The sequence below is a fragment of the Phalacrocorax aristotelis genome, chromosome 2, assembly GCF_949628215.1.
Source record: "Phalacrocorax aristotelis chromosome 2, bGulAri2.1, whole genome shotgun sequence".
Lineage (NCBI taxonomy): Eukaryota > Metazoa > Chordata > Aves > Suliformes > Phalacrocoracidae > Phalacrocorax > Phalacrocorax aristotelis.
The window spans coordinates 5,488,252-5,512,610 of record NC_134277.1 but is presented as its reverse complement, the minus strand read 5'-3'; the positions used below and the strand labels follow the sequence as shown (position 1 = coordinate 5,512,610).

The following is a 24,359-nucleotide window of genomic DNA, read 5'->3' as shown; positions in this document are numbered from 1 at the left end:
TTTGTTTGCCTGGTTTTGGTTTGTTTGGCTTTTTTTTTTTGGGGGGGGGGGGGGGGGGGGGGGGGGGTAGGGGTGTTGGCTTTTTGTTTTCTTTTTTTATGCAACATTTTTAATGTTGCAGAGCTCCAATACATATTTTTAGATATACCATTTAGGAAGATTGCAAGTGTTACTTGAACAGAGTTTGGTGAAAGAAATAGTTTCATGGGGGGAAGAATTAGAACCGTCTGGTGCAACAGGAATTCCCAGCCACTGTGCAAACTGTATTTGAACAGAACCACAATAGCACAAGGTCAGCATTAAGTTTTGCACTTCAGGGCTTAATCCAGCATACTACGCATTGCAAAATGAAATGGCATAGTTTCATTTTCTCTATGTAGGACATTTCCTGAAAGGGCACTTTGAACAGAAATTATGAAGTGAAACCTCCTTCTGATCTCATCTTTGCTCGAGATGCAGTACCGTAGTTACTGAGGGCTACTCTGCATCTAATGGAAACGGCACTGCTGGAGCTGGGGGCACCTGGTCCTCAGGAATCTATTGAAGTTGTTCCTTGCATCTGGGGCAGGTTTCATCTGAAAGCTCATTTTTCTCCTTTTAATAATATTACAGCTTTATAACATGAGATAGTAACAGTATTTAGTTATTATGTTTAAAATAAACAACTGTGTGATTTAAAGGCATTGAAAAGAATCAATCACTACCAAAACAACTGAGGTAGTGACATTTTTAAAAACACACTGCTCTCAGAGCTCGCTTGCCTGCCAGAACGATGCTAAACAAGTAATTTATAAAGCGCAGCAGTAGTAGTACGAGTAAACACAGGAATGAGGCTTGAACAGATTCCCATTTCAAAATTGCCAAGCTCGATTTCCAGTTTTGTTCAAATTTTTATCCTTGTTCTTGTCATGACACATTTACAAAAGAAGTTGGGTAACTTGTCAGGCACCTACAAGTCTGAAAGGCTTATAGAAAAAAACCAAAACCAAAGCAAACTATCATAATACTAACAGCGAAAGCTCTTTGTAGTAGTACTAGTTAGTGTGTCTAAGTTGTTATCATCCTTTCCGATACAGACAGCAAAAATTTGCTGGAGTGTTTCAAATTTCTTATGGGGCAGGAAAAAAAAAGAATTTGAATTTCAGGGCACAGTTTGCATTAAACTAACAGTTTTATCATGATAATCTGGAGTCAGAAACATACAAGTACTCAATCCACTCCAAAATTAAGGATGTTTCTTGGGTTTTTTAGGTTTCACTCTCATTCTCCATTAAACTTCACCGTACTTGCTTCCTTGACATCTTTAATCTCAACACAAGAGGGAATCTTCCAGAAAGACATGAGATTTTGAAACACGAGGAAAAAAGGAGTCCCACAACTATGTACTCACGATAAACCCGATTAAACAAATCCACTTAAAATCTCATTCCTTTGTGGATAAGCACAGACCTCTACACAGATGCAAATTGTTTTAGTTATGTTGTAAACCCCCCTCCTTCTGGGACTTTTCAATTTATGTCAATGTGTAATTAGCAAATGAATTGCACTGTAGATTGCATTCAGTACTCTTTTCCTTCTCTTTTTTTTTTAATTCCTCAACTAACATAACCCCCCCACACACTTCCAAAACTCTCAAGTCATTTTCAACTTACTGATTCTCAACAAAACCAGCTTCATATCATAAAGCCATGAGAACTGGCGGCAGGCCAGCAAGTGATTTGGCAAAGGGAATCATCCTCCAGCACACATAGCCCATCACAGGAAAACTGTTGGTGAGAGTTCACAATAAATACCATTTCAAATACTTGACATGTTCAGCTGGTCACTATGGAAAGGTATTTTTCCCTTCCTTCCCCTACTGAGTGATTCATATGCTGAAATACGATCAGTACCTTTATAAAATTATTTTTCAGTACCTTCATAAGATTACTTTTATTATAAGAAATGCAAATTGCTGTCGGTTAATCCTATTTAGGAATTCCCAGACAAACTCTTTTGGCAACCATATCTTCTCAAGGATTACACAGGTCACCCGTACAATGCATGAGCAAATGCTTCCTATTACCCAAATGGTATACTCTGCCTTTAATACTGAAGCCGTGCCATACTGTGGCATACTTACCTCCATTTTATTAGTTATTTTTCATGCACCTCCTCCCTTTAAATATATCACAACATTCACTCAAGGTTTTTAACCAATTGTTACAAAGAAGAAATTCATGGTTTTGCTTTAAGAACCAAAGCTGCCATACAGCGGCGGTGATCCTGCATCAGACACGAGACCAAGACCTTCATCATACTAAGTTTTAACAAGGAGTTAAGAAAAATGGAGAACTCCTACACCACTTTGGCCAACTTGCCAGGGTCCAATGATCTGTCCATGCGGTATGGTCCACGGTTCCTCATCACTGCACCGTCTCGCTCCCCAAACATCTACTATAGCTTCTCATTCCAGATTTATCCCTGGACACAGCCATCAGTGCCAAACACCTCTGAGCCCCTTAAACATCAGCATCATCAGAGCACAGAGGCAGCTGTTTCAATCCAGAAATTATGATGTGAAGAAAAAAAACGCAAGAAAGCAAAATACAGCAAGGGAGAGAATGAAAAAAACCACAAACGTCAAAGCTTCAGTCCAAAAATGCCTACAAAATACATCTTTAAACAGATTTTCCTGAAATGCTTTGCTTTACAGTGCATTCATTCATCAAATTGTTAATGTATACTTTACCCAATTTTAAGTTTAGTTTACAAGAAGTCCCACAAGCTGATTTTTTAAAATTTGTAAGGCTTTTGTGAAGGTTTATTGAGATCCTGTATAATCTTAAAAGTTCCTTTCTCTCCAGGTGGTAACTATTAGATCTTTCAACAGGCTTGGCTGAAGCAAGTAAAAATGATTAAGTATCTTCTAGGAATGTGTCACTATTGACCACTCCTTTGCAGAATTCTTCTATCTGAACTTCACTGGGAAAAACTGCCAACTTCACAGTTCAAGCAAACCTTAGACTGCAAAACAACTTCAAAACCTAGTCCCATCATTTTGAACTTTACCAAAGCTTTCTGATCATTAGGTCCCCAGTAACCACACGTACGTGCATTCAGGGGTAACCAATGCAAGTATGTAATTATTCAGGCATGTACATATAAAACAGCTTTTGTGGACAAGAAAAAAAAGAAGCACTGCATGCAAATTGTTAAATACATGCATGCAAATTGTTAAATGCATGCTCGGAACAACTTTGTACAAAACTCATACCTTTAAAAAAATTCTTTTACTAACAGTACTTCAAAGAAACATGCCTGAATTCTTCTACGTGTGTCCACTGCAGTAGCATTCGTTGTGGCAGAATTTCTTTCTGACAGCTATGACGATGGAAGCTTATCCACCTCCCCCTGAAAGTTCGCTGAGGCTAGGAGTTCATCCCCAAGTGCTGGAAACACATCTCTCCCTCTGACTCCCAGAGGCCAGGAGAGGAGTGCTGGACACCAAGGAGATGACCAAGCTTTGCAAATCACCAAATAAACACAAAGTTTAAAATTTTACTGCTGATTAGGGCAGACAAGGAAACAGCAAGATTAGTTTTACTGCTAATTCTGCTGGGAATCCTGCAGGACAACTCAGGAAGCAAGAGAACTGCGGGGGTGAGCGCCTGGTAGTGGATAAAAATCAATATATCACTTTCTACCAAGAAAATACGGAGGCCCTGCAACAGCAGCAGAAAACAACTGACAGAACTGGCTGACCAGTTACCCACAAGAGATGACTTGACTTTAAACAAAACCATCAATATACAAAATCTAACTTCAGGTTGACATTCAAGAAATATTTCCTTCCCACAAAATTTTCCTGAATTTTATTTTTAAAAGTTACATACGCAGTGGGTTTCGACAGAGCGGGCATCCTTCATTTGGGGTTGCTCTTCTGTACAAAATACATCCTGCAGTATCTTATTTGGCCTTGTCTGTCAAGCTTGAAGTATACTAATAAAGGTTCAGATCTTCCTTGCAAAATGAAATATAGGAGGAAAAAAAAAAATCTCATTTAAAAACCCTGGCATCCTTAGAATCCAAGTCTACCATGCATTTATTCAGATTTAACTCACAATAAATTTTCCAGATAATAGGATTCCAGTTTCTAGTACAGCCAATCACTTTAATAATGGGGTTTTCTTTTTTTATAACCATACTTTATTATCTTGTATAAAGAAAACAAGCAGTGGCACTTTTATGTAAGTGATCATTTTGATAAAACACTGAATAAAGCCTATAAACTTTATGTAAGCCCAAGACCATGCACAGAACTTTCTCTGCTTGTTTATGCAAAGCTGGTATTTTTACCACTGGTATCCATGTTACACAGTAGTGACTGGTACTGAGAGGACTCTACTGTACAGGACTCACTTTGATTTTTTTTGTCTTGTAGCAAACATGCTAGAAATACAAGAGAGGCCAGAATTATACCACAGTAGACCACATGGAACATATTTTTACTCTGATCTATTTAGATACTACTTACGCCTTCCTTATTTGTCACATCTATGTCCACTTTACGCCTCAACCTCTCCAAGTAAAAATAAAGCGAGCTCCAGTCAAACTCCGGCAGAAGTAGAATTTACAGATTATTAACATTTCCAGCTGAAACTCTTAAAAACGCCTCTGGCTACATTACAGCACAAAAGCATCCCTCCTCTGTGCCTGCCTGGAGCCTGTTAGAAAAAGCTCTGGAAGTTCAGCAAAGCGTTTAAACCCACTGATGCCATGTTATCCTATTTGAGCCTCCTGACCAGGAAGATGAGCACTGAAAACACAGCTTGTATCAGCATCATTCAATAGAATACGCACAGGAAGACTCCAGAGATGCTTCTGAGCTTTTTTGTGAGGTTTTCCAGCCAGGTCTCCACTGCTGAGAAGAACCAAACGGTACACAATCCTTACTCGCAATCCAGATGTGGTCTTCAAACATCTGACTAGGCTTGCTCATTCGCTCTATCAGTCGCTCTCTTATTTCAGCTTGGAAGATTCCTGCCTCTTTCTGGATATACCTACGAACTGGGATAAGGGAACAGACACAACCACCCAACTGGGTGCACACAGACCCATTAACATCGCTGTGAGAGCACCCACTGCCCAGTAGTGGTATGAGGATGGATGGGGTTGGAGCAGGTCAGGAGCCTGTAGCAGACACGAAACCTACTCCCTAACCCACCATCTGACCCCAGATGGGCTCAGCAGCCCTCAGAAGCCAGGAGCTCACACGCTCTGCTCTGTCCCTCAAACAGGCTGGAGCTCTTTGGCAGCTCTCTCCTCCTTCCTAGTGCTATATACATCCACATGCTCAGCTTCTCTCCCAGTGAGGCATATCCCCCAGGCAGGGAGGAAAAGGAGGGATGAGCCACATCTTCCCCTACTGACCCACACAGTGGGTAAAACCCTGAGGAAGAACGTAGAGAGAGGCCAATCCTTGCTTTCCCTATTTGTTTTAAAAAAAGGAAAACATTAAATCTCAGGGATGGAAACACTTCAAATATATTTCTCAGGAATCTGTCTGAAATTCTTCGCCGGGTAGGGTTGCGTAATGCACAAATTCACCCCCCAAGTTAACATTTCCATATCCACGATTGCCTGAAACTGGATTTTTAATGGAAAACGTAATACCGAGCACCAACCATGGTGGTCGTTGCCAACAACTCTCCCACGCCAAACTTTAGGGGGAAACAGAGGTGCACTTGCTTACAGAGTGAATAGTTAAAGATTGGACATACATAAAAATTGCTGGCCAGAATTAATTTGCAACCATCCTAATGTATGAATAATGACTTTTACAAGATAGTAAAACTCATAAATTAAGTGCTCTGTGACAGAAAAATAAGCCTCCCACAATCAAACCTACCTACCAGGCAAACGGAAACAACATTTTTCACCAACACTGACCAAATAAGTGAGTTTCATTCCTTTAGTTTTGTATCACTTTAAAGAAACAAACACGGACCCACTACCCAGAGGCTTATTTGTAATGTTCAGATTAAATTCTGAAAGATGAAGTGTAGCATCGATCACACCGCATTTTACTGATTATCTCAGAAAATGCTATTTGCATTTCTGAATACTGAATTGACAAAATGTAGGTCAACTTTGGTGTTTTTTAAAGGCATGTTGAACTTCTGATCACTTTAGTTAAATCACTGCATTGAAACATATACGAATTCGAGATGACATGCACTACAAAGAAATGATAATGCTGCAGCTTACAGACAGGGGCTGAATGCTAGATATTCATGCAAATTATCATTCATGTTACTGCCAGTACACTTCAGCTTGTTAACCGCTACCCAAAATCAAATCCTGGGTTACTACAGTCTCCCTGGAACATAAAACCTACTGTATGGCCACTCCGGTTTCATGTAACAACTATGTCATTAGTTAATGATTTAAAATTTTACCCTCTGCGAGCAACTCACATTCCAATGTAGTGCTGGAGTGGTTTCCGCGTCCATTTTTTATTAAACGCTACTTGAAAGTTAAAACTGTGAAGTTGATAACATAAAAATTTGTTGAGACAATGTCTCAGAAACATCAACATATCTTCAAATGTTTGAGTACTCAGAATCCTGATGACACAATGGCAAAAAAAAAAAAGAATATTCTAAATATTGTCCTATATTTTCCAAACACTTTTTATTGAAGACACAATTAAAGACACTTATTCTGGCTTTTAACTTGAGATCTTAAGAACTTTTTGCTTTAGATGATAATGAATGCTGGTCTCATTGCTGTTTTTTCCAATATTATTTGAAAGAAAGGAAGGCAAGAAAGTTTGCCTCTTTGCAAAAACATCCCCGGGCAAATTACACTCTCCGTTAAAAAAAATTATAATGGTTTAGGTTCCACCCTGAACCTTTTCCAAATCATTTATTGCAGAAAATACACTTCTGTAGGGATGCTAGAACATTCAGCTACACTAAATAACCGAAAATAGACACACAGCTGACAGACAACTTTTATAGAAGTTTGGAAAAATGTATCTGAAGAGAGAAAACAGACCACCACAGCCTGAAGGATCTGGTACCTGAAGGAGGACTGGACTATTATTACGCTACTACCTAACCTGGCACATGGAAACATCCAAGAATTTGCATCAGTTATGAGGATCAAGGTAAACCCTGTAGGTAAAAAAGGGAAATTCACTTCTATGGACCGAATGCCTGTTGCCCATCCATGATCACACCCTCTACGTTACACTCAGTGCAAAGACTCATCAGCATCGCACTCCTTTTCTATAGGTTCAGCTGTACAGATTTTACATTAGAAGCCACTGTTCAATTAATTAACAGGAATACTTTAATTACAAAATAAACCATTGCTTTTATATGTAGAATCGATTATACCGAGATTCAGATTTTCAGTTTTCCTTATTAGTTTTTCTTCACTTTTTTTATTAGTCGCACACATTTGTCGCTGCTATAACAAACCCCTTTTCACATACTTAAGTCTCCATTTTAATTTCAAGTTACAAGCCTTCTTAATGTTTCCAATTTCCAGAAGTGCCAAATGACCACAACATAAAATAGTTCTGTGAAGAACTACTATTTTTATTACTTTAAAAACTAACAGGGAACCAAATTTTCCATTAATTTAGTGCTCAGTCACCTACATCTCATTTCCAACTGGGAGAATGTAAGTTTCTATTTCCCAGAACTGATTTAATGACACAGATAGGGACCAAAATCCTCCAGGAGCACGAACACCACAGGCATTTCAGAGCAAACATTACAATAATAATAATAAAATATGATTGTAGCAACTTTCCATGCTCAGTTTTCATTTTGACAGACAACTAAATACAGTGCACCACCATGTGGCAACATACTAAGGAATGGTTCTTGTACCAAGATCTGTTTTTCTACTTTCAAAATTTTTCACTATTTATTAAAAATATATGTTACAAATTCCATCTTAGTATTAATAAGCTCCTTTTTAACAAGTTGTCATAGCTTCACTTATCTGAAAAGCTAATTTTTAATATGTCTGGATTATAAAGAAAATATTTGGGCATTTTTGTTTGTAAAGCACAATATTTACCTAAAAACATAACTGCCCCACCACAAGAGAACAGCTCTGGTTCTTGCCAGTTGTGCTCCCTGCACAGGAGAAACTGGGCATAAGCATCATAAGCACAGCAAACTCCTTTTAAAACATTACTACATTTAAAAAAAAAAAAAAAAAAACACACACACAAAGAAATCAAGCTAAATGCTGGATTCATAGCCGATTAAAAGCTTAAAAAAATCTTGGAAAAAAGTCAAACACTTGAAGGTACACGCATGCATTATTGAGCAGTTGTTCAGCTACTGTAAAACTCCTTCTCTCCAGCTTAACAAGAAAAAAAATTTTTTTTTTTTTTCCCACAGGAAACACCAACAGAAGGTCCCAAAAACCCTATGAAAACCCTGACTCCCGAAGCCACTACATACCACTTAGTGCCCTGAAACATATTTCTGCAGCCAAACGCTAAACTCGGAGGAAAAAATCAGGTTTTTATTAAACTGGGCAGCCTTTGCTCACGCAGTACGGTGCTGTTGTAATTCACTGTATTGCAAAATTGCAGAAGATCGGCTCAGGTGGTTCTTGTATTTGTTAAAGAAAGAGTTAATTCATTATGCCTTAACATATTTGCTAGCCATTTTGTACCAATACATTCAGCTCAATCTGAATTAGCAGTGCAGACTCACTTTAAACATCAGTCTCCCACTAAGAACCTATCTGCATTCACCATCTCAGCTTCAGGTCTCTCGTAGCTCACCGGACCTAAAGGCTTTGCTAAAACTGTTAAGAAATCGAACAGAAAATTGGGTGACGCGATATGCAACCACACAAGGAAGGCAGGTAGCGCAACGGGTTTTCACAAGCTCCGTACCTCCAGCAGTGGGAAAATCTGTAGTGGACGAGGTAAGAGCAAGCAACGCTCGACTTCCAGAGCCCAGGACGGGCAGACCTGCAGTTCTCTTTCTGCAAAAGTTGCTCTGGTGTGATTTGAGAATCTCACCACAGCGCACATAATCAATCCAAAGCATGCACTTTAACCACATTTGAATTTAAAAAAAAAAAAAAAGGCAAAGAGAAAAAACATTAATCCGCCTCCTGCATTAATTCATGCTGAAGTTTCCTCTTGTCTCCAACTCTAACCACCCTCCTTCCACCCTCCCCCAGCCCACCCTTGCCAACACGCAGCCTGAAAAGCCCCCGCTACACAACGAAGACCATCATGATTTTCTGCCAAAGACAAACCAATAGCAAGAACACAATGCATATTATGCAAGTTACTGCATAGTTATGCAAGTTATATGCATATTTTCGCTAAGCAGCGTAGCTCACTGTACAGAGGGCTCTGAAGACACTTGTTTGATGCGGATGCTCACTCTTACTTTGAGCTGTCGAGTTTTCCACTACTCGTCTCAGCTGGCTTTTTTACACTAAAATTTCAACCAGCAGCTGACAATCTTAGTGAAGCACTTCCAGTACATACCATAATATACGCCGTTAAGACCACAACAACATCTGAGCATGGTATCACGTAAGTCTACTCCAAACCAGGTCTTCGGAGACATCATAGGCAGAGCACCAGCACCTTATTTACTGTAGGTATCACACACTCAACATTGCCAAAAAGGATGAAAACATCAGAAATCTCTTGATACAAACAAGGCCTCATGGTGGAAGCATCACTTCACAAGCAATATGAATTAGAGTTATGTGAGCACTCCTACACTGAACAAAAAATTAACAAAAAAGACCCCCCACTCTGATGGCTTTTTTCTTTTTAAAATCTACCTTCTGCAGTCAGCACTAGTGAGGTGAGAAGACAGGGATTTCACCTACAGCCTTCCATTCGAAAGTAATAGGGAGCAACTTCTCCCAACGATGCAGGACCTCTCACTGTTTACAAGACGAGCCATGCAAAAATGGAAGCTTTCTGGATACTAAAAGCATCGACTTTAGGGGGAGATCTATCAACCTACCCTTTTCAGAGGACCACTCAGAGGTCTATTACCATATCTACTAGGGTACATCGCCACACACTCTTATGTCTAATTTCTGCCATTTCCCCCCTTTTTACCAGCACTCCCTGTAACAAAGCATAAATTCAACACCCAAATAACTTCCAAAATCTGTGCACAATCACACACAACTCCCCAGAACTTGAACCCTGCTGCTTACTCGGACCTCTCTCGTCGCCAGCTGCAAGGACACAACCACTTACAGCCCAACACCCCTCCGAGCTTCCAAAAGGAAACAAGGTTAAGGTCAGTCGTCAACATCTAGACTTTTGAAGAGAAGCAGTTCCTTTGGCCAGGCTTGATTCATCTCATTTTGGAGTAAAACACAACCTAGGTGCCATGGCTTACGCAAGCAACAACTATCTACACAGTAAATAGAGCCCGCTCTTAAAAGCGGTCCATGTTTCTTTTGGAGACGCACAAGTATCCTCCAAAAACAAACCTGAAAGCTATACAGATTCTTAAATTTGAGACAGGGAGAAATAGAGGAAAGCAGAGAGAAATCAGGAATCCCTGGGTTTTTTTCATTTTCCAAGAAATGGGAGGAAAACAATTAAAATCCTTACAGCTGAGATTTCAAAACCCTCCAGCACATCCAGCACAGGTATCCTTTCCCTGAAGCAGGACACTAACTGCAAAGTGACAACCGCACGAAGTTACCTCGCCGACCCAAAAGGAACAAGAGTATTTTATTTAAATAACTGCTGATTAAACTCAGTATTTAAACACTGTAACAAGTTCTCAGCTGTACCCAGCAAGCAGTTTCAGAGACCTTCATGCAAATACCTTCGTTCTACATTAAAAAAAAAAGCAAACCCAACAAGCCCTCCTCTATTCCCAGCAGCGCAGAGAGAGGATTATACGGTCACTGAAGAATGCAAGTTGTTACTACGTGCATTTTAAAGCAGATTTTTCAGGGAAAAAAAAAAGGAAAAAAGAGAAGGCAGCTCACCTTTATCCTGAGTGCAGGACAGGATCTCCTCCTCTTTGGGGTTAGTCACCTGGGTGATAATGGACGGGTTGTCCATGGAAACAGAGTGAGATTTCACCTGGCTATTTCCCTCCCAGAGGCAGGCTTGTGTGCGGGTGGGGGGGGATTTGTTTGTTTGTTTAAAAATCAATATGCAGATTTGTATTTAAAAAAAAAAACAACAAAAACAAAACAAACAAAAAAAAGCCCCGAACAACTCCTCCAAGAGCGAAGCCAAGCTGGGGTGGGGGGGGAAGGGGGAGCACCGCGCACAGGGGCCCCTCCGGTAGCGCTGCCACCGCCGCCTCCTCCAGGCGCCAATTCTCCACGGGGGGGGGGGGGGGGAGGCGAATCAACCCCCCCCTTAAAAACTACAACAATTAATCCAATTCCCCCTTCCGGGAAGCCCTCCGCAGCGCTGCCCCCGGGACCCCGCCGGAGCCGCCTCCCGAGGCGGGGAAGTGCCCCCGGCCCTCCGCGCCTCGCCGCGCCGCGCCTCCCCCCGCGGCGAGCCCCCGCCTCAGGCCGCCCCCCGCATCCACCTGAGCCGCCCCGCGGGGCCTCCCCCGAGCGCGTCCCCCGGCACAGCCCCCCGATCCCTACATACCCCCCTCCCGCCGCCGCCGCCGCCGCCCTCCTCCTCCGCGCTTATCTCATCCCCGCGCCCCCCCCAGCCCTGGCCCCCCTCACACCTCCGCCCCGGCCCTCCCTCCCTCCCTCCCCCCCACCCCCCTTCCCGCCGGCAGCGCTGCGGGCTCGGTGCAGCGACGTCGGGCCGCCCCCTCCTCCCCCTCCTCCTCCTCCTCCTCCTCCTCCTCCTCCTCCCCCCCTTCCCGGGTCACGGGCCGCCGCCGTGCGCGGGCGAGGAGGGAAGCGCGCTGCGAGGGGAGGAAAGGGAGGGGAAAGGGGCTGAGCAGAGCTTAGCCGAGCCGAGCCGAGCCGAGCCGAGCTTAGCCAAACCGAGCCGGGCCGGGCCGCGCTCCCCGCGCTGCGCCACAGCCCGCCGCCGCCGCGCTCGCAGCCTGTCAGCCCGCCCGGCGCGGCCCGCGCCCCGCCCCGCCCCGCCCCCGCGCGGCGGGACGCTCCAACATGGAGGCGGGGAGCGGGCAGCGCCCGGGCCCCGCTGCGCGGTAAACAAGTGGGCGTGGCCTTAGCGGGTGGGGGCGTGGCCTCAGCGGGGCGGGGGCGTGGCCAGGCGCCAGCAGAGATGGCGCGCTGGCGGCGGGGCGGGGGGGGAGGGGGGGCGGCTATTGTTATTGCGTACAAAAGGCTTTTCTCTTCGCCGCGAGGAGGGGCGGGGCCGCGGGGCGGGGCCGCGGGGCGGGGCCAGCGCTTATCTGAGGGGGCCCGGAGAGCTGTGAGGCTGCCGGGAGGCGGGAAAAGGGGTTTGCGGCGCGTTTCTCTCCTCAGGGCTGTCCCGGCTCTGAGCGGGGGCTGGTTCCCCTCGGGAACGGGCATCAGCGGCCGGAGGAGGAGCCGTCAGGGGGATGATGCATTTTTACAGATGGCCGTGAGGTGTTTTTCAGAGGCGAGTGTGTGACTTGAAGGTACCAAGAGTGGTCTTGGCAGCTTCTCTCAGAGAAAATACTGAAAAGACTTTTTTTCTTAGAGCATCATAAAATCACATGTCTGACTCTCCAGGAATTCGCCAGGGCTGCTGGTGGCCGGGGGGTGCGCCAGGAGATGGGCTCGGGTGTGTGGGCGCCGCTCCTCTGACACTCCTCGGGTACCTGCTGTTAGCCAGGGTCTCAGGCGTGATGGTGGGGAAGGCAGGGGGGGAGCCCGCCCAGGATAATGGCTCTTCTGTGGGGCTGGCAGAGTGTAAAACTGAAAGAGAAAACCTTTAAGAAAGTGTGTTGGTTGTACTTAATATAACTAAGGTATTGCAACCTTTTTTTTTTTTCTCCTGGAGGAAAAAAATCTCATATGTGTATAAGCTTCTATTGCAGCCTTGCTACAGAAAGAGTAGATATAATTTTAAATTTCATTAACCAAGTGGGGAAAAATCTTTCTGTAACTGGCACAGACACAGGCAATGTGAATTTTAGTAATATTGGTTATGACTATCTCTTTTGACCCTAAAAGAGAAAGCCACAGTGTGTATCTTTATATATATAAAAAATATGTATGCAGCTCTGAACTGTTTTACTTAGCATTAGCAAAAATGTGGCATCTCAACTGCCAAGCCAGGTTGCAAAAATGACCATTGCATTTAATTCCAGCAGCAGCAAGCAGCTGTTCTCATTGCAGGGCTTTACCGTAAAGGGAGACTACGGGCCTAGCCTCGAGGAATTTATAATCTGCCATAGTGCCACGTCTAGTTTCTGGGGAAAATTCCTCAAAGCTCTGGGGCCTTGTTTCATTCTCAGTGAGTGTGTGTCTACACTCAGTGCATTTAAACGTTTTGCTGTGGGTCTTCAAATTGCTGCACTTGTTTGATGTAGAAAAAGTTATTCAAAATCTAGCTGTGCTTTCTCTCACAAAGCTAACACTCCCTAAACAGCAGTACATGCAGAGATACCAGTATTGCAGGTTTCTGGGACTTGTATTTTAGGTTTGCCCGTCCTAGTCTTATGACAAACACTTGCACAGGGAATGAGTGCAATGCCACTGCTTGCGCTGCATCCCATTGTGCAAGTTCCGACCTGCTGTTTAGCTTTGGCTTCTCAAGACCAGAGTCTTGTAGTTGCAGACAGTCCCTTACAGGTCAGATCGGGCACAGATGAATAGGAGTTAGTACATGTTGGCTGATGGAATTAGTCCTGCTACCTGTAAAGGTTGAGAGCTCCTGCTCCAAAGCTATTATGAAGCTTTATCACAGCACTAGTTATGTTGTAATCCAGCAAGTGCTTGATCTTTTACCTGCCCAGGCACCGGAGGCATTTTTAATTATCTGAGGGTTAATTTGCGTGGAAGCTTTTGCTGAAAGAATAAATTCATACCTCTGTTGTTATTTGGTATGAGTTTCTGTACCAATATTTATATTTGGATAAAACCAGAGTAGCTTCCTACTAGCATTAAGACAAAGAGGTTGCTTCAGAGGAAATTCAAGAGTCACCCAGCACTAAAAACATCTTCCACTTTGCAGGGAAAGGGCAATTATAACATGTGATCGGAGAACATGTGCTCTAATACTTCTTTTCTATGCAGGGGTGAGGAGATACAAACATCTTGTCTGACGAAAGCATGTTTTGTGAGGCTTGACAAATGTGATGTTCACCTTGAGCCGACGTGTTATGGATGTTTTAAGTGTTGGTAAGATTGTTTTTGCAACTTACGCTGTAAAACTCCAGTTGAACAGCTAGCTGTCCATCTTACGAAGGAATTTGGTACTTACTTCAGTTTAGAGGGGGAACTGCTATTTATGGTGGTATATAAAGTGGAAGTAGGGCGAGAGAACGTGCTGGGAGGGGATATCTCTCCCTGTGCTTGTCCCTTTGCTACTGTCATGCCTGCTCCCTCGCCCCTGCAGTCCAAAATGGAGAGGAGAAAAGCAAGGTGCTGACAGCACACTAGGAGCTGCAGAAAGTCCATACCCTTGCAGGGCAATGCAAAGCAGAATGGAAGTTTAGGAAGCTCAGCTGTACTTGTACTGACATCACTGCTGCGAGAAAGGAAATAGGTCCCTTCCTCTGAGCACGTGCTTCAGCCTCTCCCATCCCGCCCGCTCCCATTCCTGTACCGGTTGCGAGATAGGTGTAACAGAAGCAAGAGCAATCCATGTTGTTTCCTTTCTGCTTTTACTTTAGAGACAATCTGAGGAGTGCAGCATCTTCTGTCTGTGTTTCTTTATAGGCTGCATGAACTAAATCCCAAATAATCCCATGGAACACGTGAGTGGATTCATCTCCATGTTGCAGGTAGGAGGTGGAGACATACACAAAACAATACTCTGCAGGAAATTGCAGTACAAGCTAGTAGGAGATCCAGATTTTCATCATGACTCCCGACATTTGTCCTTGCCACTAAAACGTCTCCCCCTTTCAATGCCATAGGATGTTTTATAATAGGGGGGGAAAAATGTTTTTTAGCAGAACTGTGATCCATTAAAAAGAAGCATTTATTTTCATTGATATCAGCGCAGTGAAGGCTTGACCCTGGGCCCACAGTGGGAGTTTTATCCTTGACTTTAATGGAAGAACAATCAAGGTCTCATGGTATTACGTCCCAAAGAAAGGAAAATACTGCAGTTTGTATCAATAAGATAAATGCTTCGTAGTTAGTGTAAGCCACTATATTCTTGCAATAAATGGTTTATTAGATTGATTAAATGTCTTAACTTCACTTCAGCTATTTATCAGTTTTGGCAGCTGTTTATTTCTTTGTATACTTCAAAGTAATGGAGATTATCCCTTAATTATCTCATTGCAGTTTATTCATTGTTTCCTAAATAGTGCCATTACAATGGTAAATTGCAACAGTAAAACAGTGTCGATACAAAGTTATAGAGTTCCCTTTTTATGATGCATTCATAAAGTTAACACAATCTATTTAAAACGTAGCTGTGATTTCAGCACAGTGACCTATTTGGTATGGCATAAGAGATCTTGATGAGAAAACAGTAGAGCATTAAGTGTGCTGGGACTCCGCTGTCACCGAAGTAAAACATAGCATATTCCCCATTGGAATATATGTGCATATCAGAATTGATTAAACTAGTGCTTACTTGATCACTTTCGGTTTCACCAAATGCTGTGATTACCAAAGATTTTGTGCCTTTGAATGCAATGTATTTATTTCTTTTTGTCTGTGAAAAAAAGAAATGAGAAAACTCAAAGCAATACTATCATTTAGAGGTTACTAGTGTCATTCCACAGAAGGATGAAAGACTACTAAATCAATCAGAAGAAAATGGCTGCTTTTAGTATTATCTTCAGATCTGGCAGCAATTCATAAAGTAGAAGTTGCGTAACGATTTCCATTCTAAGTCCCTTTTTCAGTCAACTGTAACTATACCTAACTTTAACATTATGAGTTGTCTGTTTCAGGCTGAGTTGTTTGGGAGGAATCGGTATTACTGTCAAGCTGAGAAAGATTCATGAAACCCGCTTTCAATAACTGTAACACAAATTATCTCCCTTCTAACTCCCCAATAAAAGTTTTTTTCAGGGAAAAATAACACAGCAGATTTGGCTTCTCAGGTTTTTTTTGATCTCCTTGACTTTTCACTCTGCATATGATAGCAGAAAATATGGGTCTCTAGCTTGGGTTAAATCAGTGCTGAAAATAAGACAAATGTTTTTTTCACTAACATCATCAATTTATGTTCAACCCCAAGTTCCTATAGACTTCTAATACAGAAACTTTGATTAAGTAACCCAACTAAGATGAGGCCTAATTGTGCCAGATGCTAAGACAGCCACATGAGGAACGATGCCTGAAAAGCGCCCGGCCCAGTGTGAAGCGAGCATATAATTAAAATGCCTGGCCATAATTTTGGTGCTGGGTTGAATTCAGCTGGTGACCAACAGGTGGAAGGCTCTGCAGAGCTCATCACCTGGTGACCTACAACTGACTTATCCAGTCCTCTCTAATCGCAAATGACACACCTTTGTGACAGAGCCTGCTTTTTTCAGCAAGCAACCAAATCATGTTGTAGCCTTTTTGAAGGCTAGCGAAGTCTCCCATTCGCTAGGTGTGTTGGTTGCATCTTCTGCTTTATATGGTCAAGTTTAATCAGCCTCCTACTGCCCTAAGGTGCTCATCAACATCTTAGAGGTGGAGGTGAGCTGCCACCTAATTCAGCTAACAGAGACTTTTGTAAGAAAGCTCCCGCTTAGTCAAAACAGCCCACTCAAAGCAACTGTTTTAAATTCTTTAGCCTAAATAATTTGACCTAAACCACATTAGGGTTTACTCTGAATCTTTCGAACTGCAGAAGCAATACCACAGGGCCAGAAACAACCATGTAGGAGGCAAGAGCAACTTCAGGTAGTGGAATTGCTTGTCTGTCTGCAGCCTTAGACCATACCCGCACTAGAACTTTTTGTCATTGGTCAGAGGCGAGAGGTGGGAATTCGATGTCATCAAAGGGCCACAATGGAGACATGACAACAGCAGCAGGGCTTCACTTTTGACTGTACTTCTGTTTCACTTAAGTACAGCAGTGGAATAGGATAAAACTTGGCCTTGCTTTTGTCTGGTTACCCACTGTGAGCACTCTGTTCCCCAGCATCCTGCTGTACCTTTCCTACTGATATGGTTGTAGAGGCTTGGTTTCCATTTCAGTTTTACTGGTTGTCAGACAGTTTATCTGTGAAACAGATATAATAACAGCTGATCTCATGTTATGGTTCCATGGCTGTTTATAGCTCCTATTAATAGCAACTGTGGAAAGCCTGGGAGTAGATTTTATAGAGCACTGGGGTAACCAGTTACTGCACATTCCCCTGAGGCTATGTAGCATCAAGTATATCAGCCTATGCTTTCCAGACTAGGTCATAATCTTCTTAATTCTGGCATTCCCTATCTTTCAGGGATTTGACTTTGCGCTCTTGGTATTCTTTCTGAGACAGAATAGGTAAGCAATTGATTGTATTCCATGATTTACACTTGCAAATGTCCCAGCTGGTTTCCAAGAAGAGGTTCCATAACTAAGCTCCTTGAGCACCAGCTCAGGACGGTATCTTCACAGCACATAAGAGTGATCTGCTGAACTGGCTGGACTTTCACTGGAGGGAAGTAGGATAAGTACACGATGTTTTGAGAACTCTTGGAGGTTCAGACTTTTAAATCTTTTAATCTTTTAAATTTTCTAAGATTCTAGGGAAGAAGCATGGTAACGTTGGGTAGATGCTTGGACTTGATGATCCTAGAGGTCTTTTCCAACCTTAATGATTCTGTGATTCTGTGAAATGTTTCTAAAGGTTCTGAATTCTTATTTCAATACCCATTCTTAAAAATGTGTATTTTAATATTTACCACATTTGGCGTGATAGTGTAATACCTGATTCAGGGAGGCATTGACCAACATGACCATCGTCACATATAAAACTTGCCTCCTTGAAACAGGACAACAAATACCATTCTTACTGATCAATACATAGTGGATTGCTAAATTAATAAGAGCGATGGTAGATGCATGCCACGTTAGTGATGCAGTTATGCTTTCCCATTAAGCGCAGTAAACATGGGAAGGTATTTGTCTTCCAGTTCTGGGGGAACCAGCTGATGAACTGTGAGAAAGTCCTGGCTTTGTGGATGATGAAACGGGATAAGGCAGGCATGACAAAGGCCTGAAACAGCCCTCAGCAAGGACTTCAGGTCATCTTGGCACACTGAAGTGGTAATTTATTCTAGGAGTCACTACTGGAATCATCAGTGTGAGCTGTGAAATAAAGCAATACTATGAATAAAGGCAGTAGAATTTGGCCTAATTGAGAGACAGAAAAGGAGGAGAGAGGAACACGAAAGGTCTTGTAAATGCAATGTCCTGTCATCTGAGTCAACTGATACTCAGAATAAGTAGCCATCTGATTTTAAGAGGAATTCTCAGAAGAAAAAACTGCTGACTCTTGGAAAAATAGAGTCAAAACGATTAAGAATGGCAATAAGAAATTCTAGTCAGTGCCTAATTTTATGCTGTTCATTTCAAATTGCATAAATGATAACTTTGCTTTTGGCCTCATGCCTAGAAGAGCACCTGAGAACACATCATTGCATCATCGAGAGTCTATTGGCCGCCTTTTTTAATTATGGGCTAGCTTTGGAAAGTGAAGTGGCTTGATTGGCTAAGGCTGATACTAGACCTAACTAGCAGTGAATGACTACCACAAAAAATGCTAGTATGAAACCCACAAACTCTCTTTGAAGTCTTTGGAGCTATGCTTATTTGCCACTCTGACCATTTGTTGATTGAAATTTTGTTCACACGGCTGCTAGCGGAACATGAGAGTGTCAAGAATGTGAAAGAACATTTCTCATGTGGTGGGGTGGTCCGTGTGGCTGGAAGTAGAGAAATCAGAGTCAAAGTGGGTAGGCTTATGTGAAGAAAAGAGGAGAGAACATCTGCAGATATAACGAAAGGGAGCCGTAGGCATGTATGAGTTCTGTACGCAAGCTGTGAGGGTGAAGGGTAGATAGAGAAAGTGGTAAGACAGAGGAAAGGAAAATGAACCATAGAAAATCTATGAAATAGGAAATCCTCAAAGAAAAGCTCCTAACAACCCTCAGCCTACTGAGACCCTAGTGGCATTTCAAATGTGGGGTGATCTTCAGCACCGGGTTGCTGGAGAGCTGCAAAGAAACTTGGCAGCATTTGTTGGGGAAAGGAGCTTTAGGTATCGGAAATGCAGAGGTAATTTAAAGTTCTGTGGCTTCTTGGGAATAGTATTGTTCTCTTCTCCAGTTGTTCCTTCTGCCACCTGTGTAATGAAAAGGATAGTCACCAGGAGCTCCACATAACTTTGCTTTACTGAATATGCAGAGCTATGGAGGTGGTGCTGCTGGACTGGTTCCTGGTGACTCCCAAAGCAGGAGGCACTGGCCATCTGCAAAGAGTTTGGAGTAATATCCCACACTTTTCACTATAGAATTTGTCTTCTAGTAAAAGGGCTGTGAAACAGGTTGCCTGATAAATAACTACAAGTAACAGAAGGGTCTAATCATGAGGAAGATGCACTTATGTAGGATGAAATTGAGGTTAATAAAAATGTTTGATGGTGAGATCAAGATAACTCAGTAATCTTGTCAAAATTAGTCCCATTGTGCTGGATTCTGTACAAAAAGTAGTAGAAGGTGACCCACAGCCTAAAGATTTACAGTTTAAGTGTAAAGGGAAATATAATTTCATGTGGAAAACTAAAGCATAGAAAGTGCAATTCAACTGAGATTATGTAGGCAATTTCTGACAGGGTTGGGACTACCCAGTCTGCTACCTCTCCAGTCTGAGATCTTGAAAATCACCCCAGTAAAGACACAGGAAGGAATATAGTGGGATAAGTTGTGTACTACCCCTGGCAGACAGGCAACATCCATGATTCCTGGTCCTATCACCCACCCATCAGAAACAGAAACACTGGGTGGCCCACTGGGATGCAGGAGCTCAGCCCTGTGAGCACACCCAAAGGACTCACAGAGCCTCATGCCGCCGCAGTGCAATCGTTAGTCAAAAAGGTGCCAAGTGTAAAAATGTAACGGATGCTGTGTCAGTGGGTCAGTGGGAAGCCTCCGCTTGTTTATTTTCGGAGCTGCCATCCCAGCAGGATACCGCTGAACTGAGATTCTCACAGAAGCCATTCCCAATTTGAAGCCTGTCCCAAGCCACCAAGTTAATGAGTGCCATTGCTGTCATTTACAGCCAACAGAGACATGGCTGTAAATGGAAGCAAATAGATTGTAGCGCTATTAGCTGAAGATGCATAGGCAGCCACAGCAACAGGCTTCCCACAGTTGCAAAGTGTTGAGTGCTCCGGTGACTGATGTGCCATGTTAACTCAATTAATTGGTTCTTCAGCTTGGTTGAAAGATCAACCTGTGAGGTACAAATATCTCAAGCCAAACAATTTTTTTCCTTGTCCGTTGTGGATAAAGTGTTCTGTGTGTGATTGTCTATCAAATGTTCAGCTGCGACACGTGCATCTTGATATTCTCAGGTGATTTTTTCCAAGCGTCACTTGATAGCTATTCTGCATTTCACTTTCCCTTGGGTCAGTAAATGAAATGTTTTTCTTGCATACTTGCATTACGTTCAGTTGCTGAGATATATATATGCCTGGGTACAGCCAAACTGGTGTTTAGAGACCACGATAAAACTGGAAAACAGAATCGCAATCTGTTGGTCCAAGCATCATTTACAATGCTTTGCCCCTGGCTAGTCATCCCGCAGCTCCGTGTAGCAGAAGCGTACTCTGTTCCATTTGCATGCAGAGAAGACTTTGAACCGCCTGGCGTTTTGTGTGAAAATTCCCCTTGGCTGAAGGCCCTGTGCAAGATCTGTGCACCATTTAAGTTCTTTATGCATTAGCTTTTACCAGAAGAGTTAAATAATTAAGGCAGTCTGTTGGCCAATATATTGATAAATGAATTACTTGGTCTCCAACGGCTGCTATTTATGTGACTGCGTGGGTTATTATTTGCAAGTATTCATGCAGCTCCAACTACAAGTGGAAGTGCCTGGGTCGTGGAGTGATAGTTCTTTTTGGGAGAGTTGGGTTTTGACCTCACCGGGAACCCCACAGCTTTCTCCCTAAAGAGGAATTTGTGGCTGAGGGGTTGGGTTGTATTTGCAGACTGCCTGGGCCTGTGACAAAACCAACAAGCAGCTCTAGGACACCTGCTTGACCTGTACTGCTTTGATTTAGGGAAATTAAACTCTACCCCATAGAGAAAAAGCTGAAATCCTGCTGCTTTTGGGAATGTTATTTCAATGTACATGTTCAGTGAGTTGGCCTGGTAGTTTACAATTCAGAAACCCGAGAGCATTTGTGAATTGTGAGGGAAGTACACTATTCATTATCTGCTGTCAGGCATTCATCATTCCAGTGTAAACTTCAATCCTCTCATCAGGATGCAGAACATTACTTATGACCAGTCACAGGCCATGAATAATGGCTTAACGAAATGAACAGTTCTCTAACAATTCAGACTCAGGTTTGTTAATCAAAACTATTCAGACCCAGATTCTGGCACCCCCTTACACACACTGAATATCACCTAACCCCAGCACAGCCTCTTTGCTTTTAATTGCATTTATAGTTTAACAAACTACTTTTTTTAATCTGGCTGACATCTCTTAACCAGCTCACGGGAAATGCTGGAGTTTGCCTCCACCAAAATAAGTAGCTCTTGTCTCGTTCTGCATTAGCATTTGCTGTACAAAACCACTTTGGCAGTGATGACAAATCTGCATGTCTTTTCCTTAGGTCCATCAGATGGACTATCCACACTGGTCAGCAACTAAGTGCTGCCTAAAGCTAAGCAATGATTTAAACGTATCTTTTGTTCTTTGTGTGGGCAAAGTAAATCAAGTGACACATTCTTTCTGTGACCTTACGCACAGCAATAAAATAGCATGACCATATTCATCCCTGTGTAGGATTATGCACTGTTCTAGTCAACCTCCCAGCTGAGGCTTCACACCAACAGCAGTTCTTTCCTGTATATTGCCAAACATACTTCAGGCTCCTGGAAAGTGGAATATCTTGGTGTATTTGCAACCCAGTCCCCAAGTATTCCTCTACAAATGTTCAAAGCAGCTGGTAGCTCCAGCTCTCTTCCCCAGTCGTAGGAGGCTTCTTACATTTTTTGCTATTCTGAACTGTGCCAAGGGAGCTGGTGCTGCATTTCCAGAAGCAGGGATTAAGTTGGAACATTTCATTTATGGAGATTTTTTTGGGTAGTGGTGGTAAGGCAAAGCCCTGGAAATACCCAACAGAATCTTTTATCTTCGATACTATCTTTGCATTGTAAAGCACAGCCTTGGCTGTCATTACACGTGTTGGGTAAGACCTCCAAGAGTGGTTCCCCAGCACTATTTTGGGGCATGGGACTATTAGCAGATGTGGAGGTGGTAGGATATGAGCAGGATCCTGGATGCATTCCTACTTCCTCTAGTATTCTTGGGCTGAGACCCCCAATGGAGGCTCTCAGGGATGTAGCTACCAACTTCCATTGTGGTCAGACTCCTCTCTGTGTCTGAACAAAACTCTGCATTTTCTTTTACATATTCATTCGTAAAATAATCTGCAGTGCATAGTCTTCCATAACCAGTTCTTCTTCCTTGGGATCATATTTTCAGAAGCAGTTACAGCAGTTTCACCCCTGGAATGTATTTCCCCACATGATTAAATGTCAGTCCATTTGTATTTGTAAATCGGTGCTCAAAATGAGGAAGAAAAAAACCCTCTAGATTCCTGTCAGAGGATCTCTCTATCAGCAATGGCTGGTGCAGGGGAGGCACAGCTTGCTCTGGGTTTTTTTTCCAGCAGATTACAGTCTGAGGCACTAGCTGCAATGAGTGGGAAGGGAGGAGCAGGGAAAAGAGGGAGAAAAATGAAAAGGCCCTCATCTAGAGAGAAGCCAGGAGTGCTTATCTCTCCCTCTCCCTCCTCTACCTTGCATGCACTGCCACCAGCTCTTCATCATCTCTTTCTGCCCTCAGAGCTATAAACGTGGGCATCTGTGGGTGAATAACCCGATACACGGTTTTGTCTCCTCTTGGAAGTTTTCAGCTAATTTTTATTTTGGTCATTTCTTCAGGCATTGTATGTTCTTTATTAGAGAAAAGAGAAGAAAAATGCAACCCAAACAACATTTCAGCTTCTCCAGCAAAGTTTCTATTTTGATTTATTGAAAACTTGTCCAACGAGTTATTTATATTTTATCTGTGAAAGACTCAGAAAATTTCATCTGAAACAGATATTTCCATGGAAACATCCATCTTTGATGAGATGTTGTTCCTCAGATGTTTCAGCTGAAGAATTTTGTCAGTTCTGGCAGAAAAAAAAGAGTGGGGGGCAGAACAAACAAAGACCAAGCTCACAGGAAAACATGCAATGCTTCAAGTTAATGGGCTAAAATGTCAGCTGGTAAACTGCCATAAAGCCAGAGAAGTCAACCAGTCAACCCGAGCCAATGGAGCTATCCTGGTTTGCACAGAGGATCTGGCCTTAGATTTTAATAGAACCAGCCTAGCAAGATGTTTCTCCCCTTACCCATCCTCCTCCCTTTTTAATAAGCTCTCAGTCATACTTGGCCTATCCTTTAATAATTCACCCTTCTCTCTTCATGATCCTTCTTCCTTCTCTGGAGATAATGGGATGGGATTTTCTGCTTGCAGCCCTCACAGAAATATCAGACAGGTTAAACTCTGCACAGCTGGCTACCGGCTTCTAACATATCCCCTGTGCCTCTTTCTGGACTCTAATATCCATCTTCTGTTTGGTCTTTACTTAGCCGGTGCCAACAGACTTCAGTGCTATTTGCTATATATTATGATATAGCGTATTGTATTGTAATCTATAGATCCTGGGATATTGAAGTATTAAGCTCACAGAGCAATCAGTTACTTTAATGGGAGTTGTGTGCGTCTGGCCGCAATTCTGGAAAGCAGATCTATGAAATAGCTGTAGGACACAATCCAACTTCTGGACTAAGAGACAGCTCTACAACAAAAGTTACTATTTCTTTCTTGCTCAGGGCCAAATAGGTATTTAAAACACAATTGGCAAGATGCACATTATTGTATGCTTTTGTTGTTGTCATGTGTAACTACAGTATGTCATGTGTAACTGCTCAGTCCTATGTAACGTGTAGCTGTATGAAATAAATATTTGGTGATATCCAGTTCCAGAGCTGCAAGTTTCTTACCCCGTTCCCTTGAAGCCAAGATCCAA

The 24,359-nt window shown here is 42.8% G+C and overlaps 1 protein-coding gene and 1 long non-coding RNA gene across 10 annotated transcripts in view; one reads left to right on the top strand and one right to left on the bottom strand.

Moving 5' to 3' along the window:
- The window catches only part of CTDSPL (CTD small phosphatase like), an 81,066-nt gene extending 69,548 nt beyond the window's left edge, over positions 1 to 11,518 (bottom strand). Inside the window, exon 1 of one of the 3 annotated variants that reach the window (XM_075082231.1) lies at positions 11,008 to 11,518. In XM_075082231.1, coding sequence (XP_074938332.1) covers positions 11,008 to 11,083 — 76 coding nt within the window. In that variant the 5' untranslated portion in view covers positions 11,084 to 11,518. The remainder of the gene's footprint in view (positions 1 to 11,007) is intronic. The other 2 variants (XM_075082233.1, XM_075082229.1) reach the window with 2 other exon arrangements.
- A 337-nt stretch (positions 11,519 to 11,855) lies between these two features.
- LOC142052340 (uncharacterized) overlaps positions 11,856 to 24,359 on the top strand; it is a 73,892-nt gene continuing 61,388 nt past the window's right edge. For 3 of the 7 annotated variants that reach the window (XR_012658802.1, XR_012658799.1, XR_012658801.1), the window contains exons 1-3: positions 12,367 to 12,572; positions 14,176 to 14,280; positions 14,821 to 14,885. This is a non-coding gene — a long non-coding RNA (uncharacterized LOC142052340). Of the gene's footprint in view, positions 12,156 to 12,366; positions 12,719 to 14,175; positions 14,281 to 14,820; positions 14,886 to 24,359 lie in introns of those variants that run through there. The other 4 variants (XR_012658800.1, XR_012658804.1, XR_012658805.1 and 1 more) reach the window with 3 other exon arrangements.